Below are 23,835 nucleotides of genomic sequence, written 5' to 3'. Positions count from 1 at the left end.
AAAATTTTAAGCATAGAAAAAAAAAAACAACTAAACTCAGGTCTCTCTCTTGTACAACACCCCCAAAGATGTGACATATTAAAAAGCATACATGTAATGCTGTGGAAACATATGCGTCAGTGTAGGCACATGACATGCAACAGTGAGCACATGTACACATCTCATTTAAGACAAGGCTACGAAAAAGCTAAGTGTGCACGCAAAGATATGACACATGAATGCAGGTGCACGTGCAGTCATCAATAAAAATGCAAATGTGTGTAAAAATATTCATCATGAACACACACACACACACACACACGTGCATGTAAGTGTGCCATGCAAACACAGCCCACATGTAAAGACACAACATGCTGGCACAGCCTGCACCTATGCAGATCTAAGTGTGAATTCGAAATGCAATACGGAGACATAAATGGCATATTATATGCAATATGCAAACACAAGAATGCGGTAAAGATACCCCATTCAAACAAACACACAGGGGCTGGGGAGACAGCTCAGTGGCTTAAGCGCCTCCCTGGCAAGCACAAGGTCCTGAGTTCAACCCTTGGTACGAATAAATAAAGAAGTAAATAAAATTTTAACAAACACACAGAGGACCTCCACTTGTGAGCACAGCCATGCATGTAGACATCTGATGTGCAAATGGAAGCAGACCTGGCCAGGCCCCCATCTGTCTAACACACGCCATGCACACCACACATCCCTTCTACACTTACACTCTCTCTGGACAATTGTCGGGCTGGTCCAGGTACCCTCCGTCCATGACAAATTTCAGCACCTGCTCGTTGGACAGGCCTTGGTAAGGCTGCTCCGCCAGGCTGGTGATTTCCCAGAGGACCACGCCAAAGGACCTGTCGATGGCAGAGTAATTAACAGAGAGCCAGTAAAACGTACAGTCACACACACATATACACACTTCCCAATGCTGTTGCAAACACACATCTAATATGTACACACATCTCTATTCTGGATTTCTAGAACCTGGCAGGCCAATAAATAAGCCGATTCCCATTGCAATTGTGACTCATAACTCCCTGTAAGGTTACCCTCAATCAGCACACAAGGATAACCTGGCAAAGGGCCTCAGACAAATCACCCTTCACTTGCTGGAAGAGGAAACATGAACAAGACAGGCTTCCCTCGCTGGCCCCTGCTGCTCGCACTGGCAAGTCACCCAGCGTTCAAGCCCAGCACACCTGCCCACCGACCCACACGCCACTCACCACATGTCTGAAGAAGTGGTGAAGACTCCATCCTTGAGGGACTCGGGCGCCATCCACCGCACAGGCAGCAGGCCTTTGCCTCCCTTCCTGTAGTAATCTGTCTCGTAGATGTCTCTCGTCATCCCAAAGTCTGAAAATAAACAGTCCTCACACTCCCACCCTTCAGCTGACACCCCAGCATCTGCATCTCGGCTGCCCCGCCCCCACAGAGCTCTTCAAGGGGCTCATCCACCCCTTGGGTGAGCACTCGGTGATGCCCAAAATGGGGAAGCGTAGAGAGGAAGTGGGTCAGCATTTCAAGGGAGGGAAAAGGAGACACCAAGTGATAAGAAGTGACCTTCCGGCCCACGCCTGGGATTCCATTCTCGCTGGCGCATTCGTCCTGTCTGTACCCTCACAGGCATCTCAAACTGATCTCTGGACTTCCACTTCCCCACTGAGCAGAGCCCTGCCGTCCGGCCAGCTGTCCCACTTGACAGCTCCAGGCTGGCCGCGGATAACACTCTTTCCTCCCATCCCATATCCATGACAGAGGCTGAGCCAACCCATGCCCCCCTACATCCCTCCAATCCACCCATTACCCTGGCTCTGCCCTCTGCCCGCTGGGGGCCCATCTGTTCCACTTGATGATGGCCTATGGACCAAGAGAGCCGACACAGGTAGGTTCCCATCCCTTCCTGTGACCACTGCTGATGTAGGAGAATATTCCTCAAGATCATAACAAGGATTGTGTCCTTTTCTGCTTACCAGTGGCTTTGCAGGCTAAGAGCAAGATGACTTCCCCCAATTGGAAGAACCTTGTAAGTCCAGCTTCTGCCTCTCAGCTCAACTTCACACCTCATGCTGCTCGGGTCCGGCCATTCTCATTTTATTCACATCCTGTCAGTGTCCCTGTTACTTCCCCTAGAGACCCTCCACATCCTGCCAATCATGGCTGACACAGGGCCTTCTAGAGATGGCATTTCGTCTCCCTACATGAAACTATGTATTTTCTTCACCACTGTGTACCCAGTCTTCCTTATCTTGCTTGCATAAATGTGAGCTACTTCTTTCCTTGTCTGAAGCAGCCCAGCCCAGTAGAACTCCCTGCGGCCACCGCTATCACCTACTTTTGCAGTATCCAACATGGTGGCCAATTGTCTCTGGAGACAATGGAACACCTGACTTGTGGCTAGTGCTCTCCAGCACTGAAGGTTGGCTTTAATTTAAATTCATTTAAATGTAAATGGCCACAACCAACAGGACCATTCTGTGGCAGAAGATGCAGATGAAAACCACCTGCTTCACAAGGGCAGAAAATCATGGTGATTGCATCTCCTGTGCTGACCGCTTTGGCTGGTACCTACCAGGTACACCCACGTTTTCTATAGCTGTGAGTTCAACAAGTGCAACTGAATTACAGCAGGAAACCTGGGCCCCCACCCCAATTCTGTCCCCTGACACCCTCAGAAGGCATTCTGCTACCGAACCTCATCTGTTAATACATTTCAAAGCAGAAAGAAAGCTTCCCAAGACAAACCTCCAATCTTGACAGTAAAATCATGGGCGACCATGCAGTTCCGAGCTGCCAAGTCCCGGTGTACAAACTTCTTGGCGTTCAGGTACGCCATCCCATCGGCAATTTCTGCCGCCATCTGAATCATCTCTTGCAGGGAAGGGGGTGGACGCCCGGGGTTATTCTAGAGTCAGAACACAGGGCAGCATTCAGCAACGCTGGTACCCACAGCAGGGGAGCAGGTACCTGACCAGGGACCTAGAAGCAGCTCACCTCAGACTCTGGCCGCAAGGAGCGGAGGTAGCTCTTCAGGTCTCCATGGGCCATCAGCTCCATGACCACCAGCGTCGGCTGGCCCTTGGACACCACCCCCAAGAGGCGGACCTGCAGAGTAACACAGGTTCCTGGGGTGAGGATCTGAGGGAGACTGAAATCCCTGCTTCTCTGGCTGGTGCCCAAGACACATACATGCACACCCTAGTCCCTGGATGGAGCAGGTCAGCCTGAGTGAGGTGGGGGGCAGGCCTGTTACATAGAGCAACATTCCACAGAATCCCACCCCGGGTCTCTCTGACATACGCTCCTTAGTTGTTCTGCATTACTGTTCCCTCTGTCCAACTGTCTCCCCGTGATCACAGAGCTTAGGCCTTAGCATGTTTTAAGTCTTTGCTCAAATATACACAACCATTCCCTCTTCTTCCTTTGCCCATTTGCCTGTCTGTTTTTGTGAGATAAGTTCTCACTCTGTACTCCAGTCAGCCTTGAACTCAAGATCCTTCTAGCTTGACTTCCTGAATGTTAACATTACGAGCATGGCCGGGCAAGATGGCCTGTGATCCCAGCACTCAAGAGGCTAAGGCAGGAGGATCGAAGGAAAAAACAATTACAAGTGTGCAAAATGACGCCTCGCTCTTTTTGTGCTTTTCTATCGCACCCCTACCATGTAAGGAGCACACTGAGTTTGGGACCTGTCTCCACCATCTGATGCTCACAAGGGTGCACCCTCTACTGCATGATGAACAAGAAAGCAGCTTACGTGCACTTATAAGTGTATATGGTAAGAATGAAAGGAAGGAGGCCCACAGACAAACCAATGGGCACGTGGGATCATAAAGGAATGGCGGGTATGTGTTTTCTCCAAAAAGTGGTAAGAATGAGGGCAGCTAAAAAGGGGTGGATCGCAGAACAGTTAAGGTTACAAAGGAGCCAAGAAGTGGAAAAAGACAGAAGATTCCAGAAAGCAAAGGTGGACTCTGGAAAGCAATGAAAAATTTTGGAAAGTGAAGAAAAATTCTAGAAACCCATAAAAGATTCTAGAAACCAAGAGACCTATTTAAGAAAGTGATAGAAAGTTCTGGAAAGGGATGAGAGATTGGTGGTTTGGTTCCAGGTGAGGTGGGAGAGGGTGGAAGGGAAGGACTCCTCCCAAAATTGTTGGGATGGGAGGTATGACCAGGTGGGGAGTGGACAGGAGTCTGAACGCAGTGTCTTCCTTCAGTGGCTCAGTCGTGTGGTAGGAAGAGGTTCAGTGGCAAAGGAACATGAGAGGAAGCCTCTGCCCCACCCAGCTGGACTCACCACGTGATGACATGTGAAGCCCTTCATGACTGAGGCCTCGTTGAGGAACTCGATTCTCTCTCGGAGGCTGGCCGACTCGTTGACGGTCTTCACAGCCACGCGAGTCTCAGCCTCACCCTTGATGATGTCCTTGGCATTACCCTCGTACACCATGCCGAAGGAGCCCTGCCCCAGCTCTCGCAGGAGGCTGATCTTCTCCCGAGGCACCTCCCACTCGTCCGGCACATACACAGAACATGGAAATACTACTTCTCACTCATCTATGCGGCATTCTTGACCAATCCCTGAGAGGTTCCCAGCCACCTCCCACCGACAGCCTTCGCCTGAGCTCCCCAGTGTGCATCCATCCATGATCCAGAACCCGTGCTGGACCTGAGGCACATGGCAGAGGATAGGGCCTTGGAGAAGGGGACAGAGCCTAGGAAAGCTGCTATCCCCAGCCCAGGATCCTAGGGTGTATGTGCCCCACCGGGCCTGCATTGCACCATATCTGATGTCAGACTCTTGCTACTGAGTGATACCACTTCCCATTGAAGTTATAAAGGGCAAAGATGGAAGATGGGTCGCAACTGGCTGGAAAACAAGATGGCCCCAGTACTTGGCAATCCTTCCCAGGAAGGTGCACATTCTAAAGCCCCATCCCTTGGACCTGGACGTGGCCTTGTGATACTTGTTCTGGTTAATGGGACTCAACATATCCAGCCCAGGCAGAGATTCTGGTGGGCCTGTGTCCTGGAGCTTGCCCTCACTTGCTGCGGGGAACCTCCTGCGCACACCACAGAATGACATGCAGGGTAGCCATGTCGAGGGAGTGAGGAGGCTCTGTGACCCCCCACAGGAGGCCACCTATTGGGGCCACTGATTCTGCTGGCCTGTAGACATGTAAAGGAGGCCATCCCAGGGCAGCATCCCACTAGCCAAACACATCCACACTCTAGAAGTCAAATTCCGTTTTGTTGTAAGCAAACCCTCTCATATAACAGAATGCCTTTGCCTTTTCAGAGACAGCTGTGCCTTCTCTACACAGGACATTCGCTGCCCTTTGGCAGGAATGGACAACAGGGTGCCAGGCCTATGCGCTAGCCATCAGCCTCTGGGCCACCCAAGCCTGAGCATCAGCGTCACCCTGGTCTGCCTGCTGCCAACCACAGACTGCAGTACCACATACCCCTTCCTTCTCTCAGCTCCCATTTCGGCTTCCAACGCCCACCCCCAGTGTGGATGGCAAGTTTGGACCTGGCTTTCTTGGTCTGACCCCAGCCCCTCTCTCTAGCTCTCCTCTCCCATGGCTGTGGCACAAGGGTCTCAACCTCTGCACCCTAGGGACCCAGACCGGCCATGTCAGCCCCTCCAAACAGGAGCCCAACTCCAAAACTCTGCCAGCCCCTCTTACGGGGTTCCTGCAGTAGGAGCCAGTGGGCAAGCTCAGTGGCAAGGAAGCTCTTCCTCCTTGCTGGGGTGTCAGCCAACCCTCAGCTCAACAACAGCAAGGGTGGGTACTCACCGTCGCTGGCGCTGAGGTACTCAGGGTTTGAGGAAGCATACAGCGGTCCCAACGGCCCATCTGGCTGTCTGGAGGGGGAAGAAGAGGACAGCTTGACACTCTCATGGCACTCAGTGGGCCTTCCAACTGGCCACAGTGCGAACCAGAGACGCAGATTTGCTCTGTGGTCTGTCCGGGCTGAGGGCCCAAGGCAGACACCAAGCCTTCCATGGAATAATAATAATCCTAGAGACGCCCGTCAGCGTAGGAACGCCCCCCCCCCTCCCTGCCCAGCTCTCTCCGGAGTGTACGCTTGTCTGTGTGACAGCTAATCACTGCACACTCTAGAGCCAGCTCTCCCCAAATTATACGTGTCTAGGGAAGTCGCAAGGCAGTTGTTCAATATGACCATCATTACAAATGAAATTACCCACCACAGAGGGAGGCTCACACGGGAGGGTAGTAAATGCAAAGCCAGCCTGGGCAACTTAGCAAGATCCTATCTCAAAGGAAAGTAAAAAGGTCTAGGAGTGTGTTTCAGTAGAAGAGAAGTCCTGGGTGCAATCCCTAGGACTGGCACCAAAATTATTACTATTATTATTATAGAGGCTCACAGTTCAATAAATTATACTAAGAGCAAGAGGTAATAACAATAAATAAATCCAGGGCCAAGGAGATAGCTCAGTAGAATAAGCGTTTGCCTGGCAAGCACAGGGTCCTGAGTTCAATCCCTGGTACCAAAAAAAATAAAAAAAATAAAAAAGATACATAAATTCAGCAGTGAGAGTTCAGCTCATCACTTTCTAATTACAAGACATCCGACTATGACCAGTACTCTCGAAGACAGCACATCAACTTGTGTGCTCACGCAACTGTCCCCGTGTAATGGAAGTAGCCCTTATTGGACAACCTACCTGGGTTAACTCTTCAGACTGACACAGCACGCCATTCAGACTTACAACCCGCCACATGGACGGACAGCCATTTGTGTGTGTGTGTGTGTGTGTGTGTGTGTGCGCACGTGTGTGTGTGTGTGTGTGCGCGCGCTCATGTGCACACTTATGTACAACTTGTTTATAGGGCCTTCATCTGTCTTTATTTTTATTTATTTATTTATTTACATGGGTCTCACTACACAGCTTGGACTCGGAGTGATCCTCCTATCTCAGCCTCCCCAGTGCTGGGATTACAGGTGAACATCACCACACCAGGTTTTGGTAGCTGGCACAGCGTGCCCCATTCCAGGGCCCACATGGCATGTGCTACCAGGGACGGGACCGAACCCAGGTCCCTGCGCTTGCCAGGCAGGCACTTAGACCGCTGAGCTATATCTCCCTGTCCCCCGCAACGTGTCTTTTTATACAGTACACTCTGTTTGTCTAGCACTACAACTTTGGACTGCGTTGTATAATCCTGCAGTTTTATTTTCTGTTATATCTAACAGTTCTGCATGCAAGAGTTATGCAGACAGAGTCAGCCAAATAACTCAATGGGATTAAAGCGCCTGCTTAGGCAGATGCAGTGGCAGGGGTTTGATGCCGGCCCTGCCCCCAGGGCATGCGCGCCTAAAATCCCAGCCCAGCTTGGGAGGCTGAACACAGGCGGATCACTACATGTTCAGTCTACATAGTGAGACCCTGTAGACCCTGTACTAAAATTAAAAAAAAAAAAAAAAAACAGTTACACAGACAGAAGCCGAGCCACCAAGCTGGAGTTGCCTTTGACCATTTCTTTGTTCCGAATCTCGCACATACCATACACAGTCCCTCCTCTAGCCCCTAATTCACTGAGCAGCCTGGTCGCAGGAACATAACTGGGTCACTGCATGAGGAGCGCCTGGACCAGCCGGCCGCCCCAAAACGTGCAACGGGCCTCCATCCTGACAACGCCACAGCACATCAGAATTCTTGGGTGTCGCAGAGTCAGTAAAATTCACAACAAACACAGCTCTACTGCCCCCATACCTGCGGTTGCCTCCACGGCGAGCCCACTGCTAACGCGCCCCCCCCCCACCACACACTCACCGCTTTCTGAGGAATAGATAAATGCTCCCAATCACGATGCTGAAGAGAAAGACGAAAATGAGAGGGCCGATGATCATCTTGGCAATATTCGAGGAGACATCTGCTGAAAGAGAACAGCAAAATACATGGCTCCCCTGCAAACTGTGCACCTCAAATTTCAAATTCATTTCTTTGGTTTCAGCACTGTGGACTGAACCCAGGGCCTCCACACTGAGCTACATCCCTGAGCCTTTTTATTTGTTACTTTCGGACAGGTTTTCACTAAATCACTAAGTTGCCCAGCCCAGGCTCACACCTATGATGCTCCTGCCTCAGCCTCCCAGAGTGCTGGGCTGACAGGCCTGGGCCAGCAGGTAAGACGGTGAAGGCACCTCGGGGGCCGAGAGTTAAAGGTCTGGTCCCGGCGCTGCATCATTAGGCTGTGCAGGGTCGGGGAGATGGCTCAGTGGAATAAGCGCTTCCCTGGCAAGCGCAAGGGCCTGAGTTCAATCCCTGGTTCCACAAAAAAAAAAAAAAAAAAAAAAAACAGCATTAGGCCGTGCAGGAGTCTCAGAGCCTGGTGGGAGGTCACTGGGGCTTTGGCTTGGGCTGTTGAAGGGTAGGGGACCCTGGTCTCTGTCCTCTCACACTCCTTTGCCTCCTGACCCCAAGGTGGGAGCACCTGCTCTCTCGGGGTCCCCTCCACAGTGCTCAGCACCCCCAACAGACACCCAAGCCATCCGATGGTGGAATCTCTGAGAGAGATTGAATCAAATGAGCCCTTTCTCTCTGTAAGCGAATTGCCTCAGGTACAGACACAGTAAAGCAAAGCTGACTAATACACCCGGCTGCCCAGAAAACACCAGGCTAAGCAAAGGAAGAGCACTCTCCCCCACAGACTCCCTTTAAAACTAATTAGAGAAAGGTGATCCGGAGTCTCGGGATTTTTTTTAAAAAACTTCTCAAACAAGGTCAATTCTTTGTAATTACAAACACACAGTACACTCAGACTCTTCAAAGCCGAAGGAGGGAACAGCTTCTCCAACACAGAGGAGTGAACCTCAACCTCCAGGCTCTTCCTAACAGCAGCATGCTGCCAGGTATGCTCCCCTGTGCTGCTCATTCCTGCACTCTGAGAGGCTGAGACAGGAGGATCACAAATTCCAGCCCAGGCTTACCAAGACCCAGTCTCAATCAATCAATGAATCAATGGCTAGAGTGTAGCTCTCAATGCAAAGGCCCTAGGTCGATCCCCACAGCCATGAGAACACAGAAATATCAACAACAGCAACAGTGTACTGAGCTCTTACTGAACGCTACAGCTTGAAGGGCTCCTCACAGAAGGTGTTACTCAACTGTACCAGACGAGACAGAGGCTTGCTTTAGGAGCAAGGACCTAGCCAAGTCCCAGAGCCACTCTCGAGTGGGGAGGGCAATCTAAAGCAGCCCCAGGTAACTCAGGCTGCCGAACCAGATGGAAAGGCTATGGGAAGAGCTGCACCCTCGACTGTCCAGGGGACACTGGTGGGCTGTCTGGACCCAGTGGCACAGGTACGAGTTCTGTTTCTAATAAACATGATGCACCGTTTGTTCAGTCTGAGAACACAGAGGCTGAGACCATAGTGAGCCAGGTGAACAGAGGAGAAAGCACAATGTTTCTGAGAGGCCAAACACCTCACCCGGCACTCACAGGGACCCACAGGGACACACAGGGACACATAGGGACCCAAAGGTCAAGGCTGGGGTCAGCACCCATAGCTTGCCTAAAGTCATATCTCAAATGTTCCCCCAGGCCCACATGACCAAGCAAAGACCCAAACCCTTGAGGCTGCCATGGAGACTTACAATAATTTGTCACATAGAAATAGGTGGCTTCTGTCCAGGAGCCGTTTCCGGCCAGGGAGGTGGCCCGGATCCGCACACTGTAGTTGCCCGGCTGCAGCCCGCGGAGCCTGCAGCCCCCCTCCAAGGCGTAGTGCTTCCGGGAGACGCACAGGTGCAGCTCCTAGGAGGAAGGAAAAGAAGGCACTGAGTTCTGCACATCTGGAGACATCTGTGCCAAGTGGCTGGGACACAGCTCAGACGCGGCCCGGGAGGGAAGTAGACCCAGACTCTCACTCTCACCCAGCTTGGAGACTCATGGGACATTAAAAATCACCGAGCTAAAGACGAGGAAACAGAGCCAGCCAGATAGCTCAGTGGGTTAAAGCGCCTGCGTAGGCAGAGCACAGCAGCTGGGGTTCCATCCCCAAGATGGAATTTACAGAAGATGTAGTCCCTATACTCCTCAAATTCTTCCATGAAATTGAAAAGGAAGCAATCCTCCCAAAATCATTCCTGGAGGCAAGTATTATACTGATACCAAATCCAGGGAAAGACGCAACTAAGAAAGAGAACTATAGGCCGATCTCCCTCATGAACATAGATGCCAAAATCCTCAACAAAATCCTAGCAAATAGAATACAGCAAATCATCAAGAAGATCATACACCATGACCAGGTAGGATTCATCCCAGGGAAAAAAGGATGGTTCAATATTCGAAAATCTATAAATGTAATACACTATATAAATACAGCGAAAAATAAAAACCACATGATCTCCATTGATGCAGAAAAGGCTTTTGACAAAGTCCAACACTCATTCATGTTCAAAGTGCTACAGAAAATTGGAATAGATGGCCTCTACTTCAATCTGGGAAAAGCCATTTATGAAAACCCAATGGCTAACATAATCCTAAAAGGGGAAAAACTGAAATCTTTTACTCTTAGATCTGGTACAAGACAAGGATGTCCTCTATCACCACTCCTATTCAATATAGTTCTGGTTTCATTAGCTACAGCTATTAGACAAGAGAAAGAAATAAAAGGAATAAGAATAGGCAAAGAAGAAGTTAAATTATCTCTATTTGCAGATGACATGATACTTTACTTGGAAGACCCAAAAAACTCCACCAAGAAGCTACCAGAATTAATCCAGAAATTCAGTAGCATAGCAGGTTATAAAGTCAATACCCAAAAGTCAATAGCATTCCTCTACACAGCCAACAAACACACTGAGAGGGAAATTATAGAAACAATACCATTTACAATAGCACTGAGGAAAATGAAATACCTTGGAATTCATCTAACTAAAGAAGTCAAAGATCTTTTCAAGGAAAATTACAGTACTCTTAAAAAAGAAATTGTTGAAGATTTCAGAAAATGGAAAGATATTCCATGCTCCTGGATAAGAAAAACAGTGTGAAGATGGCCATACTCCCAAAATTGCTGTACAGATTTAATGCAATCCCTATCAAACTACCACCGACATACCTCACAGACCTAGAGAAATCATTCCTAAAATTTATTTGGAACCATAAAAGACCTAGAATAGCAAAAGCAATCCTGGGCAATAAAGACACGGCGGGGGCATTACAATTCCTGACTTGAAATTATACTACAAGGCTACTGTGATAAAAATCAGCATGGTACTGGCAACAAAATAGACCTGAGGATCAATGGAATACATTAGAAGATGCTAAAGCCTCCTTGAACACACTTAGTCACCTTATCTTTGACAAAGGGGCCAAACATACTTACTAGAAGAAAGATACCCTCTTTGACAAATGGTGCTGGAAAAACTTGTTCTCTACATGCCAAAAACTAAAACTTGACCCAGGTCTATCACCATGCACTAAGCTAAAGTCAAAACAGATTAAAGATCTAAACATTAAAACAGAAACACTAAATCTCCTGGAAGAGAAAGTAGGAGGAACTCTTGAAGATATAGTAGTAGGCAAAGTGTTCATGAACAAAAATTAAATTGCATGGGTAACACTTGAAAGAATTTACAACTGGGAAAAACTCTTATTGAGAAATTTTTGCACATCAAAAGAAATGACCAACAAAGTGAAAAGACAACCCACAAATTTGGAAAAAATCTTGACTAATAAGCACTCAGACAAAGGTCTGCTCTCTAGAATTTATAAAGAACTAAAAAACATTAGGGCACCAAAATTTAAAGACTCAGTCCAGAAATGGGCATCCAAGATGAACACACACTTCTCAGAGGATGAAATTAAACAAGCAAATAAATATGTGAAAAATGCTCCACATCACTAGCTATCCGTGAAATGCACATTAAAACAACACTGAGATACCATCTCACCCCAGAAAGAATGGCTATCATAAAGAAATCAACCAACAACAAATGTTGGAGAGGCTGTAGGGAAAAAGGAACCCTTCTGCACTGCTGGTGGGAATGTAGACTGGTGCAACCATTATGGAAATCAGTGTGGAGATGCCTTAAAAAATTAGGACTGGAAATCCCATTCAAGCCAGCTATTCCCCTACTGAGAATTTTCCTGGAGGATCTGAAAACATCATCTCATAATGATACATGTGTACCTATGTTTATAGCAGCACAATTTGTGATAGCCAAATCTTGGAAACAACCAAGATACCCGTCACCTGAGGAATGGTTGAAAAAGATGTGGCATATTTATACAGTGGAGTATTACTGAGCTATAAAGAATGATAAACTCAAAGGCTTCATATGTAAGTGGATGCGATTTGAGAAAATACTCATAAGTGAAATAAACCAGACCCACATGTGTAAATACCATATAGTCTCCCTAGTATAAGAACTCAAAAGAAGAAATACAAATAGAAAGGTACAACACAATTAAAAGGAAAGCAAGTACTTGAGGACTAGACAGTGAAGGGACAGCAAGGAGAAGAGCTAGGAAACATTACAGAGGCAAAGCCATACAGTTATATGTACAAGATGGGTAAGGCGATGATCCTGAGTATCTTCAGAAGATCTTCGAATCTAGCAGTTAATTGGAAGGATTCTCACCCTGACTAACTATACATACTGACACCTGGGCACTAAGCAACTGTACTGAAAATGGCAATCTGTAATAGTAGGTTCATGAGGAACTGTCCTGCTACAATGCTGTATATGGTTAGATTTATAAACTTATGTGTAAACATATATAACTGCTTATTTCTATTTTTTAAATATATTTTAATTTTTTAAATTTTTTTCATCATACTTTGTAGGGACTAAAAGTTTAACATATCAACACTTGATGAAAAATACCTGTTCCATGTTATGCCTAAGATGTCTGATATTCAGACTGATAGTGAGGTTAAGCTCAACAGCCTAGGTTGTACGGTAATAAAAATAAGCTTCTCTTCTGGAGAGTTAACAACCTAAGTTTGCAGACCAAAAATTAGACAAAAAGGAGGGCTGCAAGGACAGCCAACATTTTGGCCCTAGCCTTTCAAGGTCAATTAAGACTCAGGACATATGAGAACCTGTACTATAGCATCATCTGACTCAGTTGTGTCCCAAATTTTCTGATCAAGGAGATTACAGGGCCAAACAGGAAAGTGATCGATGATGTAGAGTGTTCCTAAGGAGAGTCACATGGAGAGAAAACATTCTCTCAGGCTTTCAGAGGGAGCAAACTGGTTAAGCAATGGCCTTGACTCATCCACATGACTGACACTGACAAAGGATCTACAATCTGAGGTACAGGGTCTCAGGATAAATCCTGAGGGGATTTCACTGACCTTATCAGACCGAAAAGCTACGACTCTTGTTGCATAGGACTTGCTTTATCATGGTCTTAACCATCCAGCAGAAAAGTATAAAAACGAAGTATAAGAAGTAAAGCCATGTTGTTATGTTGAGCTGTAGGGGACTCAGGTCAACAATTTCTGACATTGCCAGTCATGTGGAAGACCTAATACTATTATGGGCTACTGGACTACATTGGAATATTTTGCTGAGTTCACACATCTATAATATTTAAATGACGGAACTAAACAAAAAAGGGGATACAGATGAATGTCCATTTTGTATCTGTGTATTCAAAATGGTTAGGATAGATATACAGCTACATTCTCTTAATTCAATGAACAGAGGGATTTGTTCTAATAGTGTTTGTAGAAAAGATATCATGTCTGCGTCTTGTACAGCAAATAACCACTAGGAAGACAGTATGCAATGTGTTAATTATTGAAACTGTTCTAATTTGATTTGAAACTCTCTTATTGCTATTTGCTTCTCAATAAAATTATGGAAAAAATAAATAAATTAATTAATCACGTCCAAATGTAAAATAAATAAAAATAAAAATAAATGTTTCATTACTTATTTTTTAAAAAAATAAAAATTATGAATCTGGAAAAAAAAATGATACCAAATTTGAAAACTAAACGGCAGCAATTCAACAATGGTTGTTACACTGCGCACTGTTTTCTTCAGGGTAGCTGTTCAGCCAGACGTAGCAGCACAAGCCTGTAAACCCAGCCCGCAGGAGGCTGAGGTAGGAGGATTGCTGCAAGTTCAAAACCAGCCTGGGCTACAAAGCGAGCTCAAGGAAGCTTGAACTGCATAGCGAGAACCTGTCTGAAAAAGACAAAGCAATAATACTACTAATAATTATAATAATAATAATAGCTGTTCAGATTACTAGATATAAGCAAGTAAAATTAGTCAAAAATTTTAAAAATAGACAAATCAATGCCATGAGATTTTTTTAATGTTTTAAATTTTATTTAAATCATTTATTTATCTAGTACAGGGTCTCACTATGCTAGCTTGGACTCATAGTGATCCTCCTGTCTCAGTCTCCCCGGGGGCTGGGATTACAGGCCTGCACCACCACGCCCAATCTTGGCAGCTGGCAGGCGTACCAGGATGCACAGCATGTAGCACCAGGGATCGAACCTGGGTCCTTGCACTTGCAAGGCAGGCACTTAGACCACCGAGCTATCTTCGCAGCCTACATTTCATCTTTAACTGAGGAAAACTAGGGGACACTGCAGCAGCTGCACGCACCGTGGCAACGGGAAGGGACGCAGTGCCGCACCCAGCATCTGCACGTTCAGAATGCATTCTTTTCTAACTTAATTCTCAAATATTTTTGTTTGGCAGGTGACAGCTGTGCGTATTTATGAGGCCAGGTGGCGACCCCGGGATGTGGTGCCATGTGTAACGATCAAGCTGCGGGGCCAGCTTTCGTCCCCTTCAACCGGCACCACTGCCTCGGGCAGGGCCTCCCGGCAGCTCTTGACTAGCAGCTCTATTAAAACATATAGTGAAGGGCAGGACAAATAGCTCAGTGGATTAAAGTGCCTGCAAGCAGGTGCAGAGGCTGGGGATCTGATTCTGGGGCCTGCGGTGCTGGCCCCACCCCCGGGGAGCACTGAGACTACAATTAAGACTGGACGTGGTGGCACCTGCCTGTAATCCCAGCTCTTGGGAGGCTGTAAACAGGTGGATCACTACAAGTGTGATCTAGTAGTGAGACCCTGAACACCCTGTAGACACTTCCCTAAAATACAAGAAACAAATTGTAATTGGATGCTTAAAATCAAACTTCCCTCTTTCTCACTACTTTTCACCTAAATGCTATTGTTGGACGAGGGATGGTGCTCATCCAACAATTTTTGTTTTGTTTTGTTTTGTTTTTTATTTAGCACAGGGCCTACAGGGTCTCACTACACAGATCAGACTGATAGAGTGATCCTCCCATTTTCAGCCTCCCAAGCGCTGGGATTACATGCGTGTGCTTCCACCACCAGTCTCAGTCACCGTCTCAGAGCACCCTGGGGGAGCTGTGGCTCAAACCCCAGCTATATAGTTTGGTTTTTTGAAACAAGGTCTTGCCATGTAGCCCAGGCTAGGCTCGAACTCATGTAGATCTCTTGCGTCCATCTCCCAAGAACTGGGATTCTGAGCATGTACCACCACACCCAGCTCCTAGAAACTCACGGAGCAATTTTCAAGTATGTATTATTAACTATAGTCACCACTCAGTGTGCGATAGATCCCTGGAGCTTTGTCCTCCTGCCTATGACTTGGTGTGCTTGCAATGCATGGATAACATGGGATACATGCACAATGCAGCAGTACTCTGCCATAAAGAAGGACAAACTTGAGTCATCTGTAGGACACTGGGTGCACGAGAGACCACAGTGGCAGAAAGTTCTTTTCCTTCTAAAGCAATGGGCATCTTACCAGCTGTGAGAAGACAGGCAGCTCAGTGTGGTGCAGTGGCACGTGCCTGTGACCTCGCACTCTGAGACTGAGGAAGGAGGGCCTCAAATTTGAGGCCAGCCTTGGTACCTTAGTGAGATTCTGTCTCAAAGAATAAACTAAGGAGGAGCTGAGGATACAGTTCAGTTCAATCCTCAGTACTCTGAAAGAATGTGTGTATGTGTGTGTGTGTGAGAGAGAGAGAGAGAGAGACAGAGAGACAGAGATAGACAGAGACAGAGAGACAGAGACAAAGACAGGCAGAGAAAAAGAAAGAAGGAAGGAAAGAAGGGAGGGAGTGGAGAAAGAAAGAAAGAAAGAAAGAAAGAAAGAAAGAAAGAAAGAAAGAAAGAAAGAGAAAGCCAGCCAGCCAGCTAGCTTAGTGGACTAAGTGCCTGCTTCGGCAAGAGCAAGGACCCAGGTTCAATCCCCAGCCCTACATCCCACGCTGGCCCTCACACTGGGCACACTCAGCCTGCCACCAAGACCCAGAGTGGTGGCGCATGCCTGTAACTCAGCAATGGGGAGGCTGAAAACAGGAGGGTCACTATGAGTCCAAGCTGCGTACTGAGACCCTGTACCAAATACACAAAACTAAAAAACTAAACAAAAAAGAAAGGAAGAGAGAGAGAATTGACTGCAATCAATAAAGCGGGGTGCACACCCCACAAGAGGCATGTCACCAAGGTCAACTCGGAACTCATGAGGCGAGGCAGGCAGCCCGCTGGGCAATGAGTCAGGCAGACCTGAAAGCATTAGACCAAAACTTAGAAAACTTTCCAAAACAGCTCCAAAGCTAACAGTGCATGCCGAGAACTGGGCTGGAAAAGTTTAGGGGGAGGAGGAGGGCAGGGAAGAACAAGATATGCACGGACTCCCGTGCTTATCATGCGACAAAAATCACAAGAAAACAAATCAGCCTGGCAGGGGTAGGGGTGGGGCACGAGTCCGGGGTCCAAAGTTTCTTCCAAGCCCAGTGAGTCACTAGGTGAGGCAGGAAGGGACGAATAAGCAAATACAGGAATCCGAGAGAGACGCCCTCTGACCGGGCACTGCACCCTGGCCATCTCGAGGGGTGGGGAGTGAGCGAACACGACGGAAAGCTCCAGAAACTCAGCGAGCGCTCTCCCTAGACACCGAAGGGAAAAATGAAAATGAGAAGTGAAACAGGAACTGAATCCTGATCAAAGGTGAAGAAGTCAGTTGCATAAAAAGCTCATACAGGCAAGAGGAACAGAACCACACCTCCCAATGGTACTGGGGTAAGGATACACACACATACACATGCACACGCATGCACACACACGCATGTGCACGCACACCTACACAACACGCTTGCACACACTCACACGCACACTGTTGTTCTGTCCCACAAGACGGTGGTCCGTAGGCACAGGCAGCCCTCCGAGAGGCGAGGGAGTAGGCAGGGCATATGTGACTGCAGTGAGTGATTCAGAAGGGTAAAGGCGCTCTGAAGGGCGCAGCCTACCAGTGGGAGGCAAGTATGCCTATCCAGCGGCAAAAAAGAAACAGTTACCTGCTACCAGGTGGTACAGTCAATTCTTTAAAATACGATAAATACGTAGTAGTCCCCAAAAATAAATGGAAGGTTTCAGAAATAAACAGCACATAAGCTTTAAATAACTTGTACTATAATATACCGCTATAATTGTTTGACTCTACTATTAACCATAGTGTCTAACCTCTTCCCGTGCTCCTCAGACACACTGAACACCATCGTAGGTATGCACGTGGGAAAAACACACAGCACCGCTAGGGCTTGCGAGTACGACCACGCCAGCCACCACTCGGGGTGCTGGGATAGATCCCTCAAGGAGAAAGGGGAACTGCTGTCCAACGATCGTATAAATTATATAATAATGACATAAAGTTGCCGTTACTTTTTTCTTCATCCAAGCAATGCTAGACCATAAAGGACAACGCAGAAAAAAGCAAAAAGGAAAAAAAAAAAAAAAAAAAAACACAGATGCCTCTGTAAAGATTCTTAAGACAGCAACCTCCACCTCATCCTGCCCCTTAACTTTCCCCACCTCTCCGGTGGATGCAGGGTGAGGAGCCCCCACCAGTGACCTTCGGGTCCCAGGGACAGAGGCAGGAGCCGGGGGAGGCAGCTGGGAGAAGCTGGGAGAAGCTAGCAGCAGGGTCAAAGCCGGTGTCAACAGGGTGAGCAGTTATATCCCGGTCTCCCCAGCCCCGGGAGGCCCCAGGATGTGACATTCTATTGTGCACACCCAGAAAGCTCCGGGCTGATGGAGCAGGCTGGTCAGAGTGGCAGGACGACCATGGGGTCTGCAAGGAAAGCAGCTCTTGCAGCCCGCGCACACCCGCACGCAATTCGCAGCCAACAGGACAGCTAGCTGCTCCTCCTGGGAAAGTGGCCCACGTCCCTCATGACCACTCCACCCCAGCTCCGAGGCTGACCACGGCCACCTGAAGCAGAGGACCCGCTGGTTCCAGAAGTGCACAAATCTCAGCTCCAAATTAGCCAGCCCCACGCGGAAGTCAAGGCCCCCATGAGACACCCGTGCCCCATGAGGGTGGCAGAACCCAAAAGGTGAACAACACCAAGCATTGGTGAGGACACCGGCAAAGTGGAACACCACTCGCCACAGGGAGGAAAGTGAAATAGTGGAGCTGATTCAGAAAAAAGTTGGGCATCTCCTAAAAAATGAAATATAGGGATACAGCAATACCCCAACAGCTATCTCCCCACACACCCCAGCAATTCCATTCCTCAGTATGTCCCCAAGGGAACAAAAATCATACCTAAACACAAAGCTGCACACAGGAATGCTCACAGCTCAGAAGGGAAAGAATACCAACGCCCTTTAACAAAAGAGTTAACAAACTATGGTCCATGAATATAGTGGAATATTATTCAGACATAAAAAAGGAATGAAGCACTACCACACACTACAACATGGATGAACCTCAAGGAGGCCGTACTCTGTAAAAGATGCCCCGCACAAGAGATTACACATTGTAGGATTCATGTATACAAGACAGCCAGAACAAGAAATTCCATGATGACAGAGACCAGATTACAGGTTGCTGGGGTTGGAGGAGAGACCAGAGAGACTAGAAAAGAGGCATTTCTTTTTGGAGTGATGAAGTATTCTGAATGGACTGTGGTAATGGTCACTCAACTAAACTGAACATTTTATTCTTTTTTTTTTTTTTTTTTCCCGGTACCAGGGATTGAACTCAGGACCCTGTATCTGCCAGGCAAGCGTTTATTCTACTGAGCTATCTCCCCGTCCCCTAAACTGAATATTTTAAATGGGTATATTTTATAGCATGTAAATTAAACCTCCGGGATATTTTTTAAAATTCCTGGACCCAACCCAACCAGCACACAGTGCTCCTCTACTACGAGATTGGTCAGTGAGTGTCACATGACCTCGGCCTGCCTGAGAATGGGGCCACAGATTCCCTCTACATCTCGGTGTGGCATTGAGTGGTGATGAGTTCTGGCTCCATTGCAAACCCAGGACAGCCTGGGGTTGCCGAGCTCTGCAAAGAGCATTAAGATGCAATCCTGAGTACGCGCGGTAAGTACAGTGGCACCTCATTTCACAAGTTTAATTCTTTCCGCGATTCGGGTCACAAGCTGAACTGGATGAGACCCGAATCAGATTTCCCCATAAGGTCAACAATGAACCTAACCCTAACCAATGACTCTGTAATGGTAAATATCAACGGTGGCGCATGCTGTAATCCCAGGACTCTGGAGGCTGAGGCAACAGAATCACAGGATCGAGGCCAATTGGGGATATACAGTGAGTTCAAAGCCAACCTGAGCTACTTCCTGAGACTCTGTCTCAAAAAAAAAAAAAAAAAAACCAAGAACAACAAAACTTGTGAAATTACATCCTATGTAACAATTACACAATGGAATTCCAGAGGCTATGCAGAGACATAAGAAAAAAAAAAAAAAAACAAAAACAAAAAACTCATGAATATGGTTTAAATGCCCAAGCAAGTTTATGCAAAAACTAGACTGTCTGAGGTCTATGCAACTGCAATGCCAAACGTGTTCACTATCTGGCCATTTACAGGAAAATTAAGCTTCTGGCCCTGGGATCTGAACATCATCTTTCAGTTGGTATACAGACTATTCTTATAGGCCTTAAGTGGTTACTTAAACTCTAGAAATCTTAATACCCAGCTCACCAGGAGACTGAGGATTTATAGGTGCTTTGCTAATTTTAAGAGGCATACTATGTTCACTTGGACATTTCTGAAAGAGTCAGAATCCATCTTGCAATTAGCATTGGCTGCACCATCTTCTTCCTTAATGGTCCGTACAAATCATGCAGATTCCTGTAACACCTTAGATGTGAAAAAGTATAAGTGAGATTCAGAGTCTTCGCACTTAGCTTAGCTGCTATGCGGGTGGCTCACACTGGTTTCTACCACTCACATATCCTGCATTCTTCCATCAGCTCATTTGGTGTCTGATGCCGTAGGGAGACACCCAGCAAAAGCCTGGCTGAGGGTTTAAGGTGATTCATTTCCAGACTCCAACAAGTCTCTAAAACGAGCTGAGTCTCTTTTGGTCAGATCAAAAGTGACACCAACCCAGTTAGCCATCACCTAACTGGGAGGATGGGGATCCAAAGCAGCGGGAAGCGTTTAGGAAAGAAAGCTTTGTGGGCTGAGGTTTCCCACACAGCTCCTGAAGGCCGTTCCCCAAGGCTCTGGGTCCCGAGGACACAACATCCTTTGGGGGCCGCGTGCAAAGCAGGAGGAGGTCGCAAGCGCAACCTCGGAGGCTCACGAGCAGGAGTCGAGGCCCTTACCTCTTCCGCATACCGACGATAGCTCACTTCATACAGCACAATGAGGCCATTGGGTTCCTTTGGTTCTTGCCACATCAAGTGAACAACGTTGTTGTCGAAGATTTCGTGGGTCACGGGGCCCACGATGTCATCCGCCTTGGCTGTAAGGAGCAGCCATCAGAGGCTGGGCGTGGCTTCCACATCAAATCCCACCTCCCGCTGCTACGTAATTTGCCCTGTCCCATTTGCTGCGTGGGGGATGGGCAGATAAGAGTCCCCTCTAGGCTGCTTGGGAAAAAGCAGTGAGCCGTTTGTCTCTGGTACCTTTCTGTCATTGCCATTTCAGACTCGATACACACTGCAAAAGATACCCAGACTCCCCACGGACCCTGTCCTATCGTCCGTCCCCAGACAGCACACACCACATAACTGAGTACAGTCATCTCTGGGTGATCACAGGTAAGGGTCTAGCACCCCCTCAAACAGCAAGATCTGCAGATGCACAGCCCCCGACCCATGTCTCTATGGTACAGGGTCTCGCTACGCAGCTCGGACTCATAGTGATCCTCCTGTCTCAGCCTCCCCAGCGCCGGGATTACAGGTGTGCACCACCACGCCCAGTTCTGGTAGCCCACAAGGCTCTGGGCCAGCACAGCATTTGGCACCAAGGATTGAACCCGGGTCCTTGCGCTTCCCAGGCAGGTGCTTAGACCTCTGAGCTATCTCCCCAGCCCCAAATTTTACCTTTCATCACGAATGCTAACTTTATGTGTCAAATGGGCTGAGCTGAGGTCCCAGTCGCTGGGTCACAGTTTATTCTACATGTTTCTGTGAAGCTGCTTTCTCTCTGGATGAGCCTCATATTTAAGGTGGTGGGTTCGGTACAACTGAGGTCCAGCCAGACATAATATGTGTGGGCTTTGTCCAATCAGTTGAGAAAAAAGTTCAAGTCTCTGCCTGTCTCTCTTCCCCCACCCTTCCTCCCTCAGTTTTTTATGCTGCCTACCTTCTTTCTCCTCCCTCCCTCCCTCCCTCCCTCTCTCTCTCTCACCCCCCACCCATCCCTTTTTCTTCTCTGCTCTTTCTCCAAGTAAATCACATCCATGGACGCGGATGCACATATACACACACAGGCACCCTCCTCCCTCTGCAGCACCCTAATACACTACAGAGACATAGTTCTTAATCTTGCTAATTTTTCTCATTATTTATGCTTTTTTTCCTAAAATTCCTATGACATCTTATTAAAAATCACCACGCTGGGTATGGGGGCACACTCCCACTTCCCTGGTGGCTGCGGCAGGAGGATCGCTAGAGACCCTGCAGTTGCATCCCGGCTTGTGCTTGGCCAGTTGGGCCCCCCCCCCCCCACCCCGTAGGTGCCCAGCCCAGGCGGCGGCACACCTTCAGGCATGGTCCGGGCACTGACGTAGGCGGCAACGCTGCACCTCTCCTCCGGAGCATCCTGGTTGCAGGCCTGCAGCTCAATGCGATAGCCGGTGAAGTGTCGCAGGCCCGAGATGACCAGCGACTCCTTGTTCACCACCTTCTCGAAGGGCCTGGTCTCGTTCTGGCTGGCAGGCACACTAGGGGAGGAGTTGCTTGGGAAGCTTGGCGCAGTGGGCACCACCATGGTTGCATTCGCCACCTCACCGAGGGACCTGCGTTTCCGAGAGGGCCTGCAAGGAAAGGAGGACATGCGTGGTCACGCCCTCGCTGCCCTAAGGTGGAAGGCTGCCCGGGAGGGACAGGGACGCACACAGAGGCGGATTAAAGTGCAGATCGCCCAAACCCCCACCGAGGGTGGCTCCCTCGATGCCCTGGGAGGTGCCTGGGAAGAAGACAGACCGCCCTGCTGGGCTGGGGGTTCGGGGATCGCCGCCCACAGCCACGCTCCCACTCGCCCCTCCACATGCTTGATTTCAGATTTTCAGTAGGCCAGAGTCAGTGTTAAAAAATAAGACGCCCAAAGCAAGCAGAAGTCCAGCTTGCTGGAAAGCCTGCCAAGGAGTACTCGCCCACCACCCAAGCCGTGGACCTGCAGCGCCACTGAATGGAACAGAAAGCACTCTTCTCCTTAGGGCTCTGGGGAGCTCCAGTACTTGAGGGACTGAGCCTAATCCCTGGTAAACAAATCTCATGGCTGGGACAAGTACAGGCAACTCCAAGCAGCATCTGCCAATTCTCCCCACCCCTTAAAGAGAGATGTTACACAATAAAGATTGACAGCCACTGCACTTAAAAATACAAAAAAAAAAAAAGTATGAGGAAGGAAATGAAAATTAAAATTCCTCATAACTCCATCGACCACTGCTGGCTTCGGGTAATTATTTTTTTTCTAGAAATAGTGTACATAAGCATGACAAGGTTCAAGCCAATTTTATGACCCACTTGGTATATGGGAAGTGTTAATATTTCCTTTTTTTTTTTTTTTTTTTTTGGTACTGGGGATAGAACCCAAAGCCTCTGCGCTGAGCTACATCCCCGACCCTTGTTATTTATTTTAAGACAAGGTCTTCACGTTGCCAAGTTACCTGGGCTAGACTCACATTGGAGACCTTCCTGCCTCAGCCTCCCAGAGTGCAGGGATGTCAGTGTGTCCTCCAATCCCCATTCTTTAACTTTTTTCCACAAACATCTACTGCCTTCCTTATTGCTAGTCCTCCACTGTTTATTCCCAGCCAGTCAAACCTAAAGTTTTTTTTTTTTTTTTTTTTTTTTTTTTTTTTTGAGACAGGTCTCACTTCACAGTTCAGGCTGGCTTTTGTGCTCACTTTGTAGCCCAGGCTGCTCTCAAACTTGAAACCATCCTCCTGCCTGAGCCTCCTGAGTGCTGGGGAAGACAGGCATGTGCCACCACGCCCAGTTTCTAAAGTCCTTTAGGCAGCTGGCTCTAAAGTCGTATCTACAGTATAAAGATATGCAGAATATCTATTACACTGTGTAATTGACCCCTATTCTTCAGGTCACCTTCCTTTAAATAAATCAAAACCCAGTGCTTCATATACATTTGTAAAACTTCACCCCTCAGTAATAATCTACTCTTTCCTTCTGCGGGTAGCTCTGGATGTGTTACCGTGAAGGCTGCAGGAACGGGATGCTTCTCCCTGTCTTACTGTCCAGCTGCTGCCGGCGTGTCCTGCTGACTCTAGATGTATTTATAGTGCGTCTGCCTGGCCAAGTGTCCTCTGCCTCTAGAGCTTCTGTGGCGGAT

At 48.0% G+C, this 23,835-nt stretch overlaps 1 protein-coding gene across 4 annotated transcripts in view; it reads right to left on the bottom strand.

Annotated features, from left to right (window-relative positions):
- Insr (insulin receptor) overlaps positions 1-23,835 on the bottom strand; it is a 141,088-nt gene that overhangs the window by 3,000 nt on the left and 114,253 nt on the right. For 2 of the 4 annotated variants that reach the window (XM_023705113.1, XM_004644903.2), the window contains 10 exons: positions 22,026-22,300; positions 20,643-20,782; positions 9,634-9,793; positions 7,810-7,912; positions 5,807-5,874; positions 4,303-4,547; positions 2,998-3,108; positions 2,749-2,908; positions 1,230-1,359; positions 723-857 (listed from right to left, as the gene is read on the bottom strand). In XM_023705113.1, coding sequence (XP_023560881.1) covers positions 723-857; positions 1,230-1,359; positions 2,749-2,908; positions 2,998-3,108; positions 4,303-4,547; positions 5,807-5,874; positions 7,810-7,912; positions 9,634-9,793; positions 20,643-20,782; positions 22,026-22,300 — 1,527 coding nt within the window. The remainder of the gene's footprint in view (positions 1-722; positions 858-1,229; positions 1,360-2,748; positions 2,909-2,997; positions 3,109-4,302; positions 4,548-5,806; positions 5,875-7,809; positions 7,913-9,633; positions 9,794-20,642; positions 20,783-22,025; positions 22,301-23,835) is intronic. The other 2 variants (XM_023705114.1, XM_023705115.1) reach the window with 1 other exon arrangement.

Source organism: Octodon degus, unplaced genomic scaffold (assembly GCF_000260255.1).
Source record: "Octodon degus isolate 3935 unplaced genomic scaffold, OctDeg1.0 scaffold00214, whole genome shotgun sequence".
Taxonomy (NCBI): Eukaryota; Metazoa; Chordata; class Mammalia; order Rodentia; family Octodontidae; genus Octodon; species Octodon degus.
Note: the sequence above shows the minus strand (reverse complement) of the source record. Positions and strands in the feature narration are given on the sequence as shown.